Raw genomic sequence first — 23518 nt, 5'->3', positions numbered from 1 at the left:
CAAAGTCATGTAGTGCAGCCAAAAGGCAGAAATATGCAGGGGAAAAGAATATAAAATAGGAAATCATCAAGAGGATTGCCATGACTGTGTGTCAAGGTCAATAAGTCTTTTAAAATATCAGATCATTTGACCTATTGACAAGGCAAAGTTAATTTGGGAAAAATGGCATGTGTTGCAACTCCTACAAAAAACTGAAGATATTTTAGAACTGGCAATTCAAGATAGTTGTAAAAAAAAGATGTTATTTACCTAGAAATTATATTTACAAAATATACAAAGAGTATATTTCTAAGAACTAGTGGTTAAACTGTGTGGCGCATGTGGTTAGATTTTTATCGTGGACACTCTTATTTGTCACTGACCCTTAAATTAGTTTGAAATTTATATTACAGTAGCTCTTTATTTCTCTCTGTTTTGCTGGGCAGAATAAGGAACTGGTGCAAGAACGAACACACCACTGGAGGAGAGAGGAAGGAGAGAAAGTGGCCATGTTTTTAGGACAGAAGAGTTTAGTGATCACAACTACCACCGAAGGTCACTAGTTCAGATCTGCTACACATGAACTAATTCCCAATTTCAGGTAAAACCTGTAGTGAATCAACCTAACTGATTAAGTAATTTATTCATTTGTGATCAGGAACTATGCAAGTAGAACAGTCCACTTTGGAAAACAACTGCATTGATGACCCAGCTTCTCGTAAGAGGTGGGCAGTCGGAGCTTGTAATACCGTGCTGGGGGTCCTAAGAAATGCTGACATCATTTCCACTGGTAGCATGGAAAATGCAGAACGGACTGATCGCATTTCAGGTACTGTACCACTGATACGTAGAATGGTATTACCCTGTTTATTGGATATATATCTTGGTAGTTATTTGGGTAACACTCAGTGGTGGAAATGGCCAGAATTCACTGGGGGGACTCTAGCTTGGAAAGGGGCCGGAGCGGGGGGGTTAATAATGGTAATTTTAGATGACCTTTAGGATGTATTTAATTATAAAACACTTTATAATCTATAATAACATTTATTAACAGCGTATTTAATATTTTCTCTAAACTTTCTTGTATATTTAGACAAGCACCTGCAATTCTAAAAAATTAAAGATACATTGTGTGTGAATTTGCACATAATGCGTTGCAAAAACGTTTGCAGTTAGTTTTTAATATTACATTCTTGAGGACTCTATTCTCCTACTTTAAAAAAATAAAATAAAATAAAAAATTAGGAACAGACCTTCTGATAAATGACAGGAGGGTCATTCCTGGGATTCGGTAAACATTTCAACTTGGAATATACATGTTTTTCAACTACATGTGATTCAACTTCTAAATACCCCACATCATTAGGCGCATATCAAACCTCCAAAAAGTTTTCATCATATTTTAATATATCATATTCAAAATATCATATTTTCCCACCTCAGGCATTAAAGACCTTTTATCAATTTGAGTTTTTTCCCAGCTTTTTTTATTTTCTCAACCCCGTAACGGACAAATTGGGATTGGATTAAAAAGGGTTTTACACAGAAATTTCTAACTACTGCTCTTGTGTCCCTGATAACAATTTAATAATAACAAATGTAACATTTATCAACATTTTCACATTTTTATAGGACTGAAGCTAAAAATACACAAATTGTGTGTCTACAGTCTCTTTATTTTTGTAAAAAATATTATTAATTTAAAATGAACTGAAACCACAATTTTATTGTTTTAGCCCTTAACATGTTAGATGGTAATCAGCCAGAAATACTTTTGTTCTTAATTGTCTTCCCTATATTTTTCTAAAAATATTAATGTGACCAATACAAAGAAAGGATTTTTAGAAATCTTGGCCAACTGAAAAGTATGAACATGAACGGTTTTATAATTAACCGCGCTTTAAAACGTCACGGTTAATTAATCGTAAAGGCTCCGCTACACTGAAGCTGTGTCCGAAATCGCTCACTCGTTCACTCATTCACTAATCCCTATATAGTGTAAGGCAGTTGAGTATTAGAAAGGAGTGAAAGAAATGAAGTGAACGGATTCGGACGGTGACGTGTACACTGCGCGTGAGACTTGGCTGTTGCAAAAACATCTTAGATGTACTTTTATATTTCATGTACCTCATTTTAGAAAATAATATTAATAGTGATAACACTTAAAATGACTATTGTAATCAGCTTTGTGGTTTCATTGATGATATATTATTCATTTGTTCTGTAACCGTGACGTTTTAAAGCGCGGTTAATTGTAAAACCGGTTAATCGCTGCGTCCCTAATTGAGTGCTGTACATGCTCATACTTTTCATGTTCATACTTTTCAGTTGGCCAAGATTTCTAAAAATCCTTTCTTTGTATTGGTCTTAAGTAATATTCTAATTTTCTGAGATACTGAATTTGGGATTTTCCTTAGTTGTCAGTTATAATCATCAAAATTAAAAGAAATAAACATTTGAAATATATCAGTCTGTGTGTAATGAATGAATATAATATACAAGTTTCACTTTTTGAATGGAATTAGTGAAATAAATAAACTTTTTGATGATATTCTAATTATATGACCAGCACCTGTATATATACTGAAACCATGACTATTTTATATTTTTTCATTAAAATGATTAATAAATGAAGTAAATAACTCAACCCTGTCACAAGTTTACAACCCTGTAACAATGAGAAATACATATATTTGTGATGGGGTTGAGTGTGACGGGGTTGTGGTTTTTCACACAAAATGGCCACTGCTCATCATGTAGTGTAGGAGAGTAGGCCATATATGGCAGCAATAAAATAAACACATTGTATATACTTATGAATGAAAATAAAATGTTGTAAAAGTAATAATTTTCCATCTTAATTTTATATGACGGGGATTGAGTTGTTAAGCTTGACAGTACCCTCCCTGACCATAACATGCCTCAAAAATATAAATAAAAAGTATGATACTACTAACCATTTTCTGCACCACTATTAAAGAGACCTGAATGAAGTCACATATGAGTGGAGACTAAATTATTATGGGCGAAGAATGGTTATTGTGACGGGGTTGAGTTCAGACTGAGAGACATAACTTTACAGTCTGTTTTTTTTTTTATCAAATATTTTGCATTTTTTTTAGAAAAATATTTTTTACAAGAAAGGAACACAAGTAAATGCTTACATTGTTGCCAAAAATCACAGACACTATGCACATTTTGTTAATAATTTTCTAAGTACAAACTCAGGGACATTGCAAAATGCTTGGTTCAAGATAGATATAAGACATTATTTTATGCTAAAAATATAAAAATGCAATAATTATTTTTATTAATTATAATGGGCATCCCAAGTTTTGTGAAAAGCTTCTAACAATTTTGGTGAACCACCACTTTAGAAACTCTGGGGGACTGAAATATTATTGAATCCCAGGAATGACCCAGAAATTAACCTTCCTATTGTTATTTGACTCCTTGAAGTTTTATTTTTTTATTTTTTAAACCTTTGTAATGCCATTTTTCTAGCTTTATTAAATGTATGTCATCTTTTGTGCCAAAAAATGTAGATATATAAACTTTTATCAAAAAATTTTAACTACACAATAAATTCAATTAAAATAATAAGATATAACAATAACAATCAGGAAGAATAAGTTTCCAGTCAAATGAAATCAGCATCAACAATTCATCTTTGCATGGCACAAAAGAGCACAAATGTGGCATTAAGGAATATTTACAGAATTTAAGAAACTTTTGACAAGACTCAGAGGTGGCATTAATGCATCTCATAATAACAATGTTATTGTTATCCGTTCATCGCTATCTCACAAACTTCCATTTTTAATGAATGAAGCTCTCTACACTGCACACTTAATTTATTATTTACATCCTCTCTACACTTTGTTTGTTACAATGAATGACAACAACTGCAGTCTGCTTTCACAGTCTGTGCTGTGAGGAGCAGGACGTGCAGCGATAGAGAAGCATTTCTTTTGGCTGCAGTCTGCAGGTATTAAATGGGAAAAGACGGCATTGTGCAGCGAACCATAAACACAGCGCAACGTTTATATGCAGAACTGGGATCGCTTTAGTCTTTTGAATGGATAAAATATAGAAATCACTTTAATTTCCAAATAAACCTAACCAGTAGGAAATGAAACGCCGTCCCCCCTCGAAATTCACTCCCCAGACTCCGTTTCCCCCTCATTTCCAGCCCTGGTAACACTTAATTTTACAGTGTCCTTGTTACATACAATATATTGCCAAAAGTATTGGGTCACCCCCTTCTAATGAACAGGTTTGACTACTTCAGTAATTTCCATGAGTACAGATCTTAATGTTTAAGCATATAATGATATTCTAGGAAATTGTGTGCTTCTAATTTTAAAGCAACAGTTTGGACAGGACCCTTTTCTATTCTAACATGACAATGCCTCTGTGTATAAGGCAAGGTTCAAAAAGAAATGATTGATTTAGTCAGTGTGGAAGAACTTGACTGGTCTGCAGAAAGCCAAGTCCTAATCCAAGCTGAACACCTCTGTTGTGATTTTAAATGCAGATCTTGAGCCAAAAACTCTTTACCAAACACCAATGACTTGTACATATGGGTACAGTCATTTTAGACACTTCCAAAACTGTTGCAACAGAGATGGAAATACAATTTTTAAATACATGAAATATGTTTCCATCTTTGTTGCCTTTGGTGCCTTTTTCTGTTCTAAAGAAGGGGGTGTCCCAATAGGTTTGTCCATATAGTGTATGCTCAAGTCATTGGTGTTTGGTAAAGAGTTTTTGGATCAAGATCTGCATTTAAAGTCACACCAGAGGTGTTCAGCTTGGATTAGGACTTGGCTTTCTGCAGACCAGTCAAGTTTTTCCACACTGACTAAATCAATCATTTCTTTTTGAACCTTGCCTTATACACAGAGGCATTGTCATGTTAGAATAGAAAAGGGTCCTGTCCAAACTGTTGCTTTAAAATTAGAAGCACACAATTCCCTAGAATATCATTATATGCTTAGACATTAAGATTTGTACTCATGGAAATTACTAAAGTAGTCAAACCTGTTCATTAGAAGGGGGTGACCCAATACTTTTGGCAATATAGTGTATGTTACATGTAATTACTATAGTATTAACAGTAAATTATGCATAATTACATGCAACAACCCTAAACCAAACCCTGATTCTAACCCTACCCCTATAGTAAGGAAGGAGTACATGTTGTTAATTAATATTACTCAATACTTAAATGCATAATTACACTGTAACAAGTTTTGCGTTCTCTTGCCATGTTATAGAGGCTGAGTGTGTGGAGACCCAGGAAAGACGAGTGAGGAAACAATGGGACAAAGATCCACCTGATAGACTCCTGAGTGTTCTGGAGAAAGCGCAGCTCTGCTATGGCTTTGAGACATACACTTTACATAGAGATGGTCAGTCTGCACACATCAGGACAGAGTTTTTCACATTAATAACAGGAGAGTTAACAATTGAGTATAATAATTACATAGAAACAGACACCTAACATGACGCATAATTATTCTAACAATTGTACTCCACATAATCACATTACTGTGAAAAATTACAACTTTATATTGTAAACCAATCCCCACTAAACACTTATTTTGGGAAATTGGCATTTAAATAATTGGTTTTAGAATATAATTTAACATTTATTTCATTGCTTGATGGCAAAGCTGAATTTCAGCAGCCATCACTCAAGTCTGTCATTTAATCCTTGAGAAATCATTCATATGCTGATTTGGTAAGAAATATTTCTAATTATTATCAATGTTTAAAACAGTTGTGCTGCTTAATATTGCTATGAAATTCACATACCTTTATCTAGAATTCTTTGATGAATAGAAAGAACATGATTTATTTGAAATAATAAAATAAATAATATAAATAATAGCATGCAATTCCGCTATGTATACGCACCTTTACAAAGTAATTTCCTCTATGAGGTGCACTACTGCATACTTTACAGATAAGATGTTACATAATATATTATAGTGCACATCACCACACATACAGTGAGGAAAATAAGTATTTGAACACCCTGCTATTTTGCAAGTTCTCCCACTTAGAAATCATGGAGGAGTCTGAAATTGTCATCGTAGGTGCATGTCCACTGTGAGAGACATAATCTAAAAAAAAAAATCCAGAAATCACAATGTATGATTTTTTTAACTATTTATTTGTATGATACAGCTGCAAATAAGTATTTGAACACCTGTCTATCAGCTAGAATTCTGACCCTCAAAGACCTGTTAGTCTGCCTTTAAAATGTCCACCTCCACTCCATTTATTATCCTAAATTAGATGCACCTGTTTGAGGTCGTTAGCTGCATAAAGACACCTGTCCACCCCATACAATCAGTAAAAATCCAACTACTAACATGGCCAAGACCAAAGAGCTGTCCAAAGACACTAGAGACAAAATTGTACACCTCCACAAGGCTGGAAAGGGCTACGGGGAAATTGCCAAGCAGCTTGGTGAAAAAAGATCCACTGTTGGAGCAATCATTAGAAAATAGAAGAAGCTAAACATGACTGTCAATCTCCCTCGCTCTGGGGCTCCATGCAAGATCTCACCTCGTGGGGTCTCAGTGATCCTAAGAAAGGTGAGAAATCAGCCCAGTACTACACGGGAGGAGCTGGTCAATGACCTGAAAAGAGCTGGGACCGTCATGGTTTGAAATCATGCATGGCACGGAAGGTTCCCCTGCTTAAACCAGCACAAGTCCAGGCCCGACTTAAGTTTGCCAATGACCATTTGGATGATCCAGAGGAGTCATGGGAGAAAGTCATGTGGTCAGATGAGACCAAAATAGAACTTTTTGGTCATAATTCCACTAAACGTGTTTGGAGGAAGAAGAAGGATGAGTACCATCCCAAGAACACCATCCCTACTGTGAAGCATGGGGGTGGTAGCATCATGCTTTGGGGGTGTTTTTCTGCACATGGGACAGGGCGACTGCACTGTATTAAGGAGAGGATGACCGGGGCCTTGTATTGCGAGATTTTGGGGAACAACCTCCTTCCCTCAGTTAGAGCATTGAAGATGGGTCGAGGCTGGGTCTTCCAACATGACAATGACCAAGCACACAGCCAGGATAACCAAGGAGTGGCTCTGTAAGAAGCATATCAAGGTTCTGGCGTGGCCTAGCCAGTCTCCAGACCTAAACCCAATAGAGAATCTTTGGAGGGAGCTCAAACTCCGTGTTTCTCAGCAACAGGCCAGCAACCTGACTGATCTAGAGAAGATCTGTGTGGAGGAGTGGGCCAAAATCCCTCCTGCAGTGTGTGCAAACCTGGTGAAAAACTACAGGAAACGTTTGACCTCTGTAATTGCAAACAAAGGCTACTGTACCAAATATTAACATTGATTTTCTCGGGTGTTCAAATAATTATTTGCAGCTGTATCATACAAATAAATAGTTAAAAAATCATACATTGTGATTTCTGGATTTTTTTTTAGATTATGTCTCTCACAGTGGACATGCACCTAAGATGACAATTTCAGACCCCTCCATGATTTCTAAGTGGGAGAACTTGCAAAATAGCAGGGTGTTCAAATACTTATTTTCCTCACTGTACATACACTAACCTTCAGAAGTCTGGGGTTTGTCACTCTCTGAAGGTGTTTGATATAGTAGATAAGTATTATCTGTTGACATATGACATCAGAGAAGACTAAAGTTCATTAAATTTGCATGCATGCCATGTGGTCATATAACACTACCTACACTGTCTCAGTAAAATCCCAAAATGTTTTTTGTGAGTCATCTCCTTCCTCATACTGACCTAAATTTGAAGAGTGCTTTACACTGATAACAACCACAGCATAGCAATGTGGAGTAAAGACATTTAAGCCACGTCACTGCAGTAGATACAAAATATCAAAGCAAGCAATATTCAATTTTTATGAAAGATAGCTCATCTATTTCTTTTTTTTGTTATCAGCTTTTTTTTTTTTCACACACATCATAATATAACATTCATTCAAAACAAACAAAACAAAACAACAGACATATAATCAATACTTTAAAAGTCCAGTCAAAAAGGAGAGAGAGAGGGAGGGGGAAAAGAACAACAACAAAAAAACAAGAAATTACTTTATATAATCGAGTATGTTAAAGAAAAAACCCTGCCAAGCATCAATAGTAGAAGGCTTGGGCCCATTAATTCGCGCTGTTGTACATTCACAAGTCACTATTTTCAGGAGGCTATGGATCCAATATGGTTTTCCACACATGTGCGGTGTAAACCAGTTCTGTATTATTGTCTTCTTCGCAGCTGTAAAACCAGCAAACAACATTCTCTTTTGTATTAAGCTTATACAGAGACCAGAATCGTCATTAAGAAGACACAAACTTGGGTTAACAAAGCAATCAATTTTTAGTAAGGAGTATAAAACCAGGATTGCTCATCTATTTCTGTTTCTTTTTATATTTATCTATCTGTATGTTTAAATGTTAGCTGGTAATGTGCTCTGATGCTGTCTTCTTTAAAATAAATGTGTAACACATGTAGTGCTTGTGAATAATCTGAGTATTTTGTCATCATGTGCTTTGACCCCAGAGCATGGAGACAAAGTGGACGGTCCTGAGGAGATGATCACAGACTACAGTAGACTGGAGCCACGCTCAGATGATGAAGACACGTGAGTTTCTCTTGTTTTCCCTCTGTTAGTATTTATATCTCCACCAATCCCATTGTTTACTATAAACCTCACATTACTCTCCTTGACTGCAGGGATTTTGAAGAGGAGTGTCCGTATGACTGGATAAATGAACTGGAGGAAATGATTAGCTAAAGAAACTTAAGTGAGTTATTGTATGTGTTTTACTTGTACATACCATTTTTATTTGTATTCAATTATTTTTTTTTATTTTTTTATTTCTCATCACAAATTATGAAAATATAACAATAAAGTGATTTCTAATATCACTAATAACAGTAATACAGTCCTAATTTAAAAAAAAAAGAGAGATCTGGTTTAGTTTATTACTAAGACACTTTATGTATAATCAAACATGTTGCTCTTTTTATAATAATAAAGAAGCTGGGAAAGATGAGTGACTAAATAAAACATAAAGAAAATCATTTTGAATCTCACCTGTCAGGAATAGGCCTGGGTCATATTTCACTTCAAAAGCAAAAGAAAACAATTAATCATGACTCCCCTAAAAAGGCTAGATTTCATTTATGCAAATTATAATTTCTCTTTTTTTTTTCTTTTTTTTTTTTGTTATGAAAAGTCTGAAATGTTTGGTGTGAAGTGTTTAGCATCTCTCTTCTGTTTGTTTTCACTATTGTGTATGTAACATGTAAGTACAACCGTATAAACACATCTGGATCCACTTACCAATCTTGCCACAAAATGCTGTATTTATATATATATATATATATATATATATACAGTAGTCAGCATTTGAAGTGGATCAATAAAGTTCATCAAAGTTGTCCTAGGACAAGTACGCATTTTGGTTTTAGGTTTTAGGACAACTTCGCTGAAAAGTTTTAATCCACTTCAAATGTTGACAACTTTATATATATATAATCTTTTTTTTTTTTTTTTTGGTTAAGAAGGTTGTAGAGAAAATGTGTTTCCTTTATTACCGCTAGGTGGAATATAGAATGTGCAAATGAAAACTGTTGCTGGGAAATTGAAGAATTTGTAAAGGCTTTTTTGAATAAGATAAGATTTCCACCACACGGAAATAACTACTGCCTACAGCTTTATAAAAACATGCAATGATCTGCTTTATCTTCCTCAGATTTCGAAAGAAACCCTTTTATTGACTGACAGAATGCAAAACTCTTTTACTGAATGCTTTCATATATTACAGTAGATTATATATATTTTTGTGAGATCACTTTATGAAGAAACATATTCCATTTTGGGTGAAATTGGGGGACAGACAGTTGTTATGGCAAATTAAACCCTGACAAGGTGATCAGGACGACAACATGAGGCTGTACATTACATTATTGGTTGTAGATTACATTATGCCTTATATATACATTATACCACTCTTACAGAACTCTTAACTTTTGAGTGGTAGGATTTTTTTTCAATAAATTAATAGAAATTAATTTTATTCAGAAGAGATGCATTAAATTGATAAAAAGTGACAATAAAGACCATTACATTGTTTCAAAAAAATATTCTGTTTCAAATAAATGCTGTTCTTTTGAACTTCCTATTCATCAAAGAGTCCCTAAAAAAATCCTTTTAAAAATTACAAACTAAAAAAAAAATGTACCATGGTTTCCACTAAAATATTAAGCAGCACAAGTAGGAGTGGGAGATATGGCAAAAATATCATATCACTTTTTTTTCTTTCTTTTTTTCAGAAATATCACGATTTATTGTCATGTTGGTTTTACTATTTTGCAAGTTGTCTGAGCAGTAAAATAAACTAATTTCCCCATTAAAAAAAAAAAAACCTTACAAGGTAAAAGATAAAAAAAAAAAAAGAATGGCAAACATTTAGGCCAAAGTCGGCAAAGATAAAATTCTTTGTCATTATTTTATCTTTGTTATTAAAAACAAAGAACAAAGATAGGCTACACCAGGGTTCCTCAAATCTTACCCTGTAGGTCCAATCCACTGCAGAGTTTAGCTCCAACCCTGATCAAACTCACCTGTCTGTGATTTTCTAATGATCATGAAGACATTGATTAGCCTGTTCAGGTGTGTTTGATTAGGGTTACAGCTAAACTCTGCAGGAAAGTGGATCTCGAGGTCAAGATTTGAGGAGCCCTGGGCTACACGCTACTAGTACACATAATATACAAAAATAGTACTTTACTTTTCAGTAGGTGTATTTAGCAGTAGCATTTAAGAAATTGAATTAACAAGTATAAAAATAAATATCCACATATTATACATTGACTCTTATTAAAGCAACTGTTTTGAAATTCTTCAGTCAAGAGCAGTGAGTGATTTTTCTCTTTGTGTTTTGTTTTATTACCATTATAGGGATACCTCACCCAAAAATGACAATTATATCATCATTTACTCTTGTTTTTTTTTTTTTTTTTTTAGCTCGAATGAGTTTCTTTCTTCTGTTGAAAATAAAGTCTGCTAGTTCACTTGCTTTGGTCCAGACCAAATACAATGTTGATTTTTTTGGTTTGGTGCGGTTCGCTTTCACACTGCTCTTTTTGCAAGTGAACCAGAAATTGTAAACAAAACAACACATGTGCTTAAGGTCATCCATTCATTGGTTCATCCATTCAACTGTACCAGAGTTAATTTGGAAGCGGACCGAGACCACCTCTTCAGCTGGGTCTCGGGGCCCGTTTTTGGTCCGCACCCGAGTGCGATTGCTGTATTCACACCTGCCAAAAAGATCCGCACCAAGGGGGGAAACGAACTTGAGTTTGATTCAGTCGAACCAAACAAGACAGGTGTGAATACACCCTAAAACTTATTTTGAAGAATGTGGGTGACCAAACAGTTGCTGGTCCCCAGTTACTTCCATAGTATTTTATTTATTTATTTCCACTATCAAAGTCAGTGGAGACAAGCTACTGTTTGGTTACCCACATTCTTCAACATATCTTCTTCTGTGTTCAACACAAGAAAGAAATTAATACAGGTTTGGGACAACATGAGTGAGTGAATAATGACAGAAATTAAATTTTTGGGTGAATTATCCCTTTAATGACAAGCGGCAGCATGTTTTGTACTGTCGCTTTAAGTCAAGTCAAGTCACCTTTATTTATATGGCGCTTTTAACAATACAGATTGTGTCAAAGCGGCTTTACAGTATCAAATAGGAAAATAGTGTGTCAGTAATGCAACAGGACAATAGTAAACACTCAATTTTCAGTTAAAGGCAGTTCTTCATTGAATTCAGTGATGTCATCGCCCATCTCAGTTCAATTTAAATAGTATCTGTGCAATCAAGTCGACGATATCGCTGGAAATTAAGTGTCCCCAACTAAGCAAGCCAGAGGCGACAGCGGCAAGGAACCAAAACTCCATCGGTGACAGAATGGAGAAAAAAACCTTGGGAAAAACCAGGCTCAGTCGGGGGGCCAGTTCTCCGCTTCCCATCTCATCTGGTTCTTCTCCTGATGGCAGTTTAGGAGACAAGGTCTTCACTGGGGATCTGTCTCTGGGGCTCATCTAGTTGTCCTGATCTCCGCTGACATTCAGGGCTGTAGAGGTCATCTCTAGGTGCTGATCCACCATTAGGGCTGGATATGGACTGGATCCGGGTGACTGCAGTGACCATCTGATCTGGATACAGACTGGATCGGTGATCTCAGAATAAGAAAGAAACAGACTAATATTAGCGTGGATGCCATTCTTCTTACGATGTAACAAGTACATTGTGTGTTATGGGAAGTGTTCCCGGTTCTGGTTCACCTAATTAATGCAGCCTGACAATCCTTCAACGGATTTGAATATTAGAAACAAATTAGTTCGCTATGTGTAAGCCAGATAGATGGGTTTTTAATCTAGATTTAAACTGACAGAGTTTGTCTGCCTCCCGAACAATGTTAGGTAGATTATTCCAGAGTTTAGATGCTAAATAGGAAAAGGATCTGCCGCCTGCAGTTGATTTTGATATTCTAGGTATTATCAAATTGCCAGAGTTTTGAGAACACAGTGGACGTCGAGGACTGTAATGCGATAAGACCTCGCTCAAGTACTGAGGTGCTAAACCATTCAGTGCTTTATAAGTTATCAAGATATTAAAATCTATACAAAGTTTAATAGGGAGCCAGTGCAGTGATGACAGAACTGGGCTAATATGGTCATACTTCTTGGTTCTAGTAAAAACTCTAGCTGCTGCATTTTGGACCAGCTCGTGTTTGTTTATTAAGTGTGCAGAACAACCACCCTGTAAACTCGGTACTTTTAAGGGTACCGACCGAATTGCGTTGGTACTACCGAGTACCTATTCACATTAAATCATTCAGTACCAAATTTTGTTACCTGAGAACGCATTTGGGCGCATACGAGAGAGAGAGAGAGAGAGAGAGAGAGAGAGAGAGACCATGTGACATGATGTCACCCATGCAACTCTTTAAAACACAACACACAGGGCAAATGAAATGTTCTGAAGTGTGTTTACATTTCTAGGGTCATATGGTTACCGTGAAAATGCAGACAGGATGGCAGAGTCCATTCATAAAAACGGAATTTACCCTATAGCACGGAATGCCACGGAATTCTGGCATTTTGGTTGAATAAAAGAAGGTCTGTCACTTAATTCGAATCGTGATATGAACTAGTGTATGTGAATATTAAAACGCAAAAAGACGGTTTAAATATGAATCTTGCATGTTCCACTAGCCTCGGTAGCTATGAATGGCAGAGATGCGGTTCCCAATCGATTCGGTCACTCTACATTGCTATAGGAAATACCCTTTCCTCAAATACTACTGAATCCTTATTGAATACTTAGTGAAACTGGCCAATGGAGTTCAAGCGTGCGAAATATGAGCGGGAATCACACTCTATATAAGGCAGCGCTTGTACGTCATCCATTCAGAATCTTTTCCTTCAGCCAACCTTCTACGAGGAGCAAGAAGCCTATCAAGAAAGAACTACTCACCTTGATCCACACGCTGCAGCGGACACGCCTTCTCTTCCCCTGCTGTATTCTGGTGAGCTTCGGAAACAAGGATGACTCGCGATTGCCTCTCCTGTGCGGAGCCAATCGAATCTTCTGATGGCCACGAATCGTGTGTCTTCTGCCTGTGTCGCGCCCATGCAGAGGTGGCGCTTGGGGGGTCGGATTGCCCCCACTGCGGGGATATATGTCTCCAGACTCTCAGGCTCCGTCCAAGGGGATGAACTCGCCCAACTAGCTGTGCCGTGCTCTTCCTCTGCAGCCTCTTTCGAGCCAAGGAGGAAAGTGCTGCGAGTTTCTGATGCGGATCTGTCAGGATCAGGTGACGAGCCTGCACCCTGCTCAGTGCCCACGCGCTCCTCACCCCTCACCCCCCTGCTGCAGGTCCCCTTCCAGTGCGCTTCATGACCGCTGAACTCCGCCCCTCCCCTGACGCACAAGATGTGGTGTTGTGGTGTCTTTCGGTGCCATGGAGGGCACTGAAGAGGAGGAGGATGCCATTTCGGTGGCAGAGTCTGCGAGAGAGGAGTGATCCAACAGCCCGCTGGATTGCACTGTGCCCCATGGCAGCAACGTGGGGGACCTCCATCACAGTGATTTCGAGCTCCTAAGCGTCCTGTCCAAGGCAGTGGATGAGCTCGGTTTGGAGTGGTCGCGTCCTGCCGAGCCGGCCAGAAGCCGTCTGGACGAGTGGTACCTCCAGTCGGATCATGGCCAAAAGGACACCCCGCGGAGACCCGGCCCCTTTTTCCCCAAGGTGCATGATGAGATAAAAAAGTCCCTCCCTCCTGTCTTCTGTGGATGGACAAGTGGGGTATGTCAAACTCCCCGCCCCGTGGAAGAAGCCGTCGCTGCCCATCTCTGTCCTTCAGCCGCGGCGAACTGGAGAGTGAGAAACAACGTGTTTCTCCCCTCTAAACCTTGCCGCGCCACTGCAAACCTCGCCGGCAAGGCTTTCTCCATGGCGGGCCAAGCAGCTTCAGCACTGCACGTGATGGCGATACTCCAGGTGTATCAGGCCAAGTTGCTCAAGTCTCTGGATGAGGATGGGCCGGACCCTGAAGTGTTCAAAGAGCTCTGACGCGCCACGGCTCTGGCCCTCAGAGCGACGAAGGTGACAGCTCGAGCGATCGGCCAACCTTCGGGACATGGTCAGTAACGGACAAGTCATGGCACATAAACTGTCTGGAGCTCCGTGCTGTACACCAAGCGCTCGAGTGCTTTCTCCCAGACATTCTTCACCGTCAAGTTCTCTGTGCACTTATATCGAGCGCTCTAGACAGTTCAGACTCTCAGAGCAGCTATTTGTATGTTTTGGTGGACGTAAAAATGGCCTGCCTGTGTCTAAGCAAAGGCTGTCGCACTGGACGCAATTGCTTTGGCTTATAGCTCTAAGGGCATGGAATGTCCTATAGGGGTTCGGGCCCACTCAACCTGCGGACTCGTGTCCTCATGGGCCTGGGCAAATGGCATATCTATTCAGGCATATCTAGTCGTCACCCAGCACTTTCGCGAGGTTTTATAACCTAGATGTGTCGTCGCTTGCCTCGCATGTGCTGTCAGTGTGAGCAGCGCATGCGCCTATTCAGCCTCAGTTATGATCTGAGATGTTTATCAGTGGTTTCGACTAGGTCGTATGTACCCTGTATTGACGCACCACCAATTCAATGTTGTCCCTATCAGTTTATCACAGTGTTATGATATAGTTCACCACGTCTTTTAGGACTTGATCACCATCATACTTTGCTTATTGAGCACCAGTACAACCGTTGCATCATAACACATGATTTCACTGAATTAAACAATTTCAACTATGAAAGCGCCGAAGCAGCCACCATTTCACATTCTCCGCCCCTGGTGTGATGTGGCATCGTCTAGTTGCCGCGCCCCCCCCTGACTTTTACATGGTTTCGACTAGGTCCTGTAGACCTGAGCTGTGTTTACCAAGAGCGCCAATATCATTGACGCTCTCATTACGGCTCCGAATGTGAAACTTGACATACTTAGTCGAATCAGGCTCCATCGTTGTGACACGGCGGGATTTTATACGTTCCCATAGCAATGTAGAGTGACCGAATTGATAGGGAACGCTCTCGGTTACTCACGTAACCTCAGTTTCCTGAGATGAGGGAATGAGACATTGCTCTTATTGCCATGTCACCTAGCTCAGGATCTTGGAATGCCAAGTTGCTTCAGTCAAAGATTCTGAATGGATGACGTACAAGCACTGCCTTATATAGAGTGGGATTCCCGCTCATATTTCGCCTGCTTGAACGCCATTGGCCAGTTTCACTGGCGTGATTCAGTAAGGCTTCAGTAGTATTTGAGGAAAGGGTATTTCCCATAGCAATGTCTCGTTCCCTCATCTCAGGGAACCGAGGTTACGTGAGTAACTGAGAGCGTTTTGTTTACTAACGTTACACAAATACTGAAGCACACGTGAACTCGCGGTGATTTTTGGCCCCTGCATCTTACTACATGATGACATGAACACATTAACTTACAGGCTGTGAGAGTCACTTCATGAGAATTTTACCATATGCACACAAACTTCACAGCAACCTGTCAAAATAAAAGTGTGGTTTAACATGTAATATATTACTCTTGTATTACTTTTGTACAGTTTAATGTACGTCTTTATATATTCCATTTACTGTCAAATTTAAATAAAACAATTAAATGATAAAAATAATTATTACAACCACATTAATCACTTAATTGTAGAAAAAATACAATTATTATTAAAACTTTTGGTCACACTTTATATTAGGTGGCCTTAACTACTATGTACTTGCATCAAAAAATAAGTACAGTGTACTTATTGTGGTCATATTGTATTGCAAAACACTTTTGCTGCTATTGAGGTGGAATATGGGTAAGGTTAGAGACAGGTTTGGTGGTATGGGCAGGTTTAAGGGTGGGTTAAGGTGTGAGGGATGGGTCAACAGTGTAATTATATATGTAATTATATAAATTAATTACAGATGTAATTACATATAGGTATTTTTAAAAATATAAGTACATTGTAAAAACATGCATGTGCACAATAAGTGCATTGTACCAAATGATTAATTTAAATGTAAGTACACAGTAGTTAAGGCCACCTAATATAAAGTGGGACCAAACTTTTTTTATAGGAATATTGACACAATTTTTCTACCATGTAGGCCTATTAATTATAACAGTAAACCTCTGTTTGTTTGCCAAAAAAATAAAAGGGTTTCATTTGCATTTGATTAAAAATAAATAAATGTTTCATGCCTTCAGTTGATTCTCAGAAAAAAATAAAACACACAAGAATTTCTGGAATAAAAAATTTTTTAGGGCCCTATTGTTCAAAATGTTGAAATTGAGAGTTTTGGGCTTATTTTTTCACTGAAATAAATGTTTTTGTTATTACACAGAGAGTAAAGAAAAAAGGTACCAACCCTAATTACAATAATCTAACCTTGAGGTCATGAACGCATGAATTAACGTTTCTGCATTTGACATTGAGAGCATAGGTCGTAATTTAGATATATTTTTGAGATTGAAAAAATGCAGTTTTACAAATGTTAGAAACGTGGCTTTCGAAGGAAATATTGCTATCAAATAGCACACCTAGGTTCCTAACTGATGATGAAGAATTGACAGACCAGCCATCAAGTGTTAGACAGTGTTCTAGGTTATCACATGTAGAAGTTTTAGGTCCGATAATTAACACTTCTGTTTTTTCAGAATTTAGCAGTAAGAAATTACGGTAGCACTTTATTTTACAGTACGTGTACTTCCCTGGTACATACATGGTAAATATCTTGTACCTACAGGCAAATGAGTGTTAACACAAAGTACTTACCTGAGGTGTATGTACATGGTAACAAATAAGAAACACGGCTGTGCTTAACAGTCGTAACATGCATGGTAATTAGTTTGTACATAAAGACAAGTGTGGGTAACTAATTAGATACTTTACTGTACTTACTAATGTATATACATGGTAAATATGTACTTACGGACAAGTGGGTACAAACAGGCATGTCCTTACAGTATCCGGTAACTAATAAGACACATTACTGTACAAACTAATGATATGTACATGGTAAATGTGTAGCACCTACGGAAAAATGTGCTATTATGTGGTAACAAACAAGACACATACTGTACTTGGTATACACGTGGTAAATATGTAGTACTTACAAACAAGTGTGTGTTAATGTTAAATTATTCTCAACAACAGTGCTTACAGAGTTTGAAGAACTGGTAATTCCTGTGTAATGTTTATGTAAAATGGTGCACTCTATTTTACAGTCCTATTTCCATATACTTACTTTGTACCATCTACCATCAATTACTCAATAAGTACCTTGGTCCATGTTTATACCCCAACTTGAGTACCGCATAATTTATTCTGTACATTAACTAATAGGTACATACATCAGTACTTACATAGTAAGTATATGGAAATAGTACTGTAAAATAAAGTTCACCATTTTCACCATTAGCATTCCGTTAGTTTTTCAAATTGGTATGTTTCGCCGGGCCGCAAAGAAATATAGAGCTGAATATCATCAGCATAACAGTGAAAGAAACGGAGCGAGAAACCCCCTCCAAAAAAACAGTAATGGAAACGCGAATAGAAACATGAATGAAAACACGGATGACAAGCTAACCGGCTAACGAATGCTAACGTGCTGCACTCGCGGTTTTGGAACCGATCAACGATCAAATTAGTCAGATTAGTTTGATAGATAATATCAGAAATATGGTGGGAATTAAGTTATATTTTATCACTTTAAACAACAGAGAGTGAAAGCAAGATAGAGATTCAACAGAAAAGCGAAGCTACATGGAGCTACAATCACAAACAACTCAGCAGCACAGCAGACAGGAACAGCTTTAAGAGCTGCACACATCTAATATACAGCATCCGTTTTTCTCTCAACTGTTTACTTTCACTTTAGACATAACCAACTGCGTATATGTAATCCTTGTGTGTATTAGCTCAATCAGATGCAAAACATAACTTTGTCCATAACTTTTCAGTATGCGTGCGCTTCAGGTGTGTGTGCTTAGAGAAAGCGCATGTCATAACGGAAAGCAAATTAAATGTTTAACTGGCAAGGATTTAAAGCACATGCAAATAATGTATTTTTGTGATTGTGAATAAGTGCAGTGTCCAGTGAATGTAACACTACTTCTGAGTTAACATTTGATGTGAATGTATGTCGCGTTGTACAGTATTTTGAGACAGAGGTGCTATAGCACAATACTACACTATTTTTTCAAAAGTAGATCGTGGAGAGAGACATTTTGATTGTCCACGATCAAAAATCGTCATATCGCACACCCCTAAGCACAGGTGTTTTTTGACAATTATAATAAGAAGAAATAACTCTTGAACACAGAGGAAAGTGTTGATATTAGTTGAGAAAAGAACCAGTTGAAAACTAAAACATGTTCAAACCTGTGTATAAATCCTGGTTAATTATTTTATTTTTATTTTTTCTCAACTAAGGGCTCTCATAAAATGAATGCTGCCACATTCCTGCCAAGACCAAGGACAAAGTCATTTTGCAATTTTGCCTGCTCTGCTTGATTTATGAGTGGTTTCTGGCTGACTGTTGAGGCGCTTGGTGTGCAGATGAATGGCCCCAGTTGTGTTGTTGAGGAAATGCTGGGCCAGTGTTAAAGCCTTATCTGAAAGCCACATGGAGTGCCTCAGGGACCAAGTCTAGGCCCTCTAACCATTTTTAATTTTTCTCATTTACCTCAGTCAAAGCTTAAAGTCTTATGAGAGACGAAGATAAACATAAGGATGTGCAGCACAAGAACTGTTAAGACGATAGTAACCCATACACTCATTCTGAAGACCCCTGTTTCTGATAATGTGGTTTTGGGCTACTATTTCGCCTAAGATGTTAAATAAAAGTAATATCTGTTACAATAAATTCAATAAATAGTACTGGTGGGTTTTTTTTTTGTTTGTTTTTTTTCATTCAATTACAATGAATGCAACTTTTATTTATAATGTCAGTTGATGGCCTCCACAGTACTTGGGTGGAAAAAATTATATTCAGTCTCATTTAGATTGTTAGTGAGTTCCAGTGAAACAGACAATGTATAGCTGACAAATGACCCAATTAGACTGTTCTCATCTCCAAAAAGAGCATTGCCAAATAACACAACCATTAAATATATTTATGTCATGGCAACTTTCTGAGGGATTGGCATGGTAATGTACATGACAATGTTAATGTGTTTGGTCTTGGCGGAATAGATCTGCTATGCTGCTGCTGCTGCGGCAAAGCAAGTACCGAGACTTGCTACTGCCAATACATCCACAATATGCTGCTGTGAGCATGTGAGATACTGCTGCTGCACATATAACATACTGTATATAAAATAACCCCTATATAGCATACATGAATCACCCATAGCAGATCTATACAGGTGGGGCTGGGGAAGGTGGAGGGTTCTGAAGTGCACTGCAACTGCTAAAAGCAAGCACTAGCCAAGTATTTGAATGTTGAGCAGCAAGCTCATTGGCTGCTGATACAAAAAGAATCAATCAGCTGTGCCATGTGATGATGTCATTATGTCAGATTGAGTTGGACCTATCGAACTGCGCCATCTAGAGTTTTATGCCAGAACTTTGGATTTATCTATATGTTAGGGCATGTTTTTTTTAGAGCAATGACAACAGAATTACATTGAAGGAGAAACCTAAGCCTTAAAATATCAAGAATTGGGGTTAGGATCTTTTGGGCAAGTAAGCAATGACCTGTCAACCACCCAAAGCATGCCAGCAAGTGAATAGCAACAGGTTCGAAACTTTATGACAGCATTGTGTGGCATGTTTTGCATGGGAAAGCTCCACAGACTACGTGAAATTTGTGTTTTTAAATGCCATTTATCACAGTGCAAAACTATATAACCTGATCAGCCACAACATTAAAAACATGCCTAATGTTGTGTAGGTCCCCCTCGTCCTTCCAAAACAGCTCTGATGCATCAACTCCACAGAACCTCTGAATGTGTCCTGTGGTATCTGGCACTAAGACATTAGCAGAAGATTCTGTAAGTTTAAAGTCCTGCAAGTTGCGAGGTGGTCTCCATTGATTGGATTTGTTAGTCCAGCACATACCATAGATGCTCAATTGGGTGAGAGAAACAGTCTTTAGCTAGGTGGTACTGTACATGTCAAAGTAACAGCCACATGAATTCAACATTACCCAGATCGTAACACTGTCCCCGTCAGCCTGCCTTCTTCCCATAGTGCAACCTGCTGCCATCTCTTTCCCAGGTAAATGACAAACTCACACACAGATGGCCATCCATCTGATCTAATGTGATTCATCAGTCCAGGCAATCTTTTTCCATTGCTCCAAGGTTTAGCTCTGATGCTCATGTGCCCATTGTAGGCACTTTCATTGGTGGACAGAGGTCATCATGGGCACTATGTCTATGTCACTGTGCAGCCCCATACACGGCAAACTATGATGCCCTGTGTGTTTTGACACCCTTCTATATCATGGCCATTATTATGTTTTTCAGCAATTTGAACTACAGTAGCTTAACTGTGTAATCAGACCAGACATGCTAGTCTTTGCTCCTCATATGCATTGTACTTGTTACATCGTAAGAAGAATGGCATCTACGCTAATATTAGTCTGTTTCTTTCTTATTCCGAGATCACCGTAGCCACTCGATCCAGTCTGTATCCAGATCAGATGGTCACTGCAGTCACCCGGATCCAGTCTGTATCCAGATCAGATGGAGGATCAACACCTAGAGACGACCTCTACAGCCCTGAACGTCAACGGAGATCAGGACACCTAGATGAGCCCCAGAGACAGATCCCCAGTGAGGACCTCGTCACCTAGACAGCCATCGGGACAAGACCACTGGAACCAAATGAGTCCTTTACACAATCTGACTTTGCTGCAGTTTGAGCAAACCGCTGGTTCGTCTGGTCAGAGGAGAACTGGCCCCCCGACTGAGCCTGTTTTCTCCCAAGTTTTTTTTCTCCATTCTGTCACCGATGGAGTTTTGGTTCCTTGCCGCTGTCGCCTCTGGCTTGCTTAGTTGGGGGCACTTAATTTCCAGCGATATCGTCGACTTGATTGCAAAGACACTAATTAAACTGAACTGAGCTGGACGATGACATCATTGAATTCAATAATGAAATGCCTTTAACTGAAAATTGAGTGTTTAATCTTGTCATTTTACATTATTGACACTATTTTCCTATTTTGATATTGGAAAGTGCTTTGACACAATCTGTATAGGGCTTATTCGCAAACACCGGAAGTAGCTAACCGCGGCCATTTTGTTGACATGACATTTGCCCGCCCCTAGCCGCCCGCGCGTAGATTTGAGTTGAGGGGAGAAGTAAGTTAGCCTAATGGCTTCATCTCGTCGGTATCAAGAGAAGATGAGCTTGATTGGTGTGGACCCATATCAAATAGACCCAACAGCCTTAAGTAAAGATCCGTCCTTATTGCCAGCCGTCACTTATCCGGATATTTATAACTATCTCGTTCATACAGTATCCGCATACACTTCGCAGGAGCTGAAGGCCTTCAAGTCACTTGAGTCATATAACTACTTCATCTCTGGCAAAGTCGGCAACCTTCTTACTTTTGTTCCACCAACGACATCGTCAAACATTGCCGTGATCGCAGAGGTATGTAAATGTTTTTTTTTTTTTGATGTGATGCTTAACGTTAACTTACTTGAATAACCTGATGATGATTGCTAGCTAACGTTAGCATACCAGCACGGGGTTGCATCAGCTGTGTGTAAGTTATTAAAGTCGACACTAGAGGCTTAGTAACTACTACTTAGTTTGTAACTTATCTCCGTGGTGCAACATTTTATTTTAGTGAAGCATAAATCACAACTTTGTAATAATTTACGTTCTAATTAAGCTACCTTTGAACCTACACACAGCTGGTGCAACAGGCTGCAGAATAACATCTGAAGCTATTGCGTTTGTTGTCATTATACTTTCTGTTTCTGCTTCAGATACTATACCACAATATCTGAAAACTTTTTGAAACTGTGCTTTGTGAAAATAATAACCTAGACATGTGAATGTTTGAACTAGGGCTGTAAAAGTTTAATCACGATTAATTGTATCCAAAATAAAAGGTTGTGTTTACATAATATATGTGTGTGTACTTTGTATAATCATTATTTATATATAAAAAACACACCAGCATGTATATATTTAAGAAAAAAAGTTTATAAATGTTAATAAATCACTTTAACCACTAGATGGCTATAGAGCTCCACTATGCCTGTATGCTATTTGAATTACTGAAAGATATAGTTTCAAAAGTTGGATTCATATCTAAATATTATAAAATCACAATTATGATAATTTTGGATTGTGGATGTTTTTTGCATTGTTGGAAGTGTGCCACTTTATTTCTGTCATTTCTGTCTATGTTTTCTGCGTTGGTTCTGATTTAGATGATGATTTTGTCTATTTTGAGTCCAATGATAAATATTTATTTATTTATAGATATTTAAAATATATCATAAATCCTCCAAAAACTACACAAATGTTGAGTAAAGACATTAATAAACAGAGTAAAATTATATTTGTAAAAAAAAATAAAATATTGTTCTGTTACAAAATTAAATGTTATTGTCTGGGGTCCAATAGACCCCAAAGACCACGAGTGTCACTATTTTTGTCACGCCTACATAAAAACAGATAACATTCCATTTTAAAAAAATTTTGTAGATCTAGAAAGTGTTGAGAGCCGTAGGAAGTTTCATACCATTTGGAAAAAGAGAATTTAAAAAAAAAAATTAAAGCAAAAGTCATTTGGGGTCCCGAAGACCATTTGAGGGTTAAATATATACATAATGGCGTGTGTATTTATATATACATAATAATTATACACAGTACACACCTATATATTATGTTAACACAAACTTTTATTTTGGATACGATTAATCTT

The 23518-nt window shown here is 37.9% G+C and overlaps 2 protein-coding genes across 4 annotated transcripts in view; one reads left to right on the top strand and one right to left on the bottom strand.

The window, feature by feature from the left end:
• Window positions 1-23518, top strand: part of nek3 (NIMA related kinase 3) — a 30330-nt gene that overhangs the window by 2862 nt on the left and 3950 nt on the right. Inside the window, exons 9-14 of one of the 3 annotated variants that reach the window (XM_058744950.1) lie at window positions 426-534; window positions 638-808; window positions 5259-5393; window positions 8548-8629; window positions 8722-8792; window positions 19060-22230. In XM_058744950.1, coding sequence (XP_058600933.1) covers window positions 426-534; window positions 638-808; window positions 5259-5393; window positions 8548-8629; window positions 8722-8782 — 558 coding nt within the window. In that variant the 3' untranslated portion in view covers window positions 8783-8792; window positions 19060-22230. Of the gene's footprint in view, window positions 1-425; window positions 535-637; window positions 809-5258; window positions 5394-8547; window positions 8630-8721; window positions 22231-23518 lie in introns of those variants that run through there. The other 2 variants (XM_058744948.1, XM_058744947.1) reach the window with 2 other exon arrangements.
• Window positions 12135-23518, bottom strand: part of lpar6a (lysophosphatidic acid receptor 6a) — a 56200-nt gene continuing 44816 nt past the window's right edge. Inside the window, exon 3 of the mRNA XM_058744954.1 lies at window positions 12135-12247. The gene's annotated coding sequence lies outside the window, so the exon portion shown is untranslated. The remainder of the gene's footprint in view (window positions 12248-23518) is intronic.

Source organism: Onychostoma macrolepis, chromosome 15 (genome assembly GCF_012432095.1).
Source record: "Onychostoma macrolepis isolate SWU-2019 chromosome 15, ASM1243209v1, whole genome shotgun sequence".
Taxonomy (NCBI): domain Eukaryota; kingdom Metazoa; phylum Chordata; class Actinopteri; order Cypriniformes; family Cyprinidae; genus Onychostoma; species Onychostoma macrolepis.
Note: the sequence above shows the minus strand (reverse complement) of the source record. Positions and strands in the feature narration are given on the sequence as shown.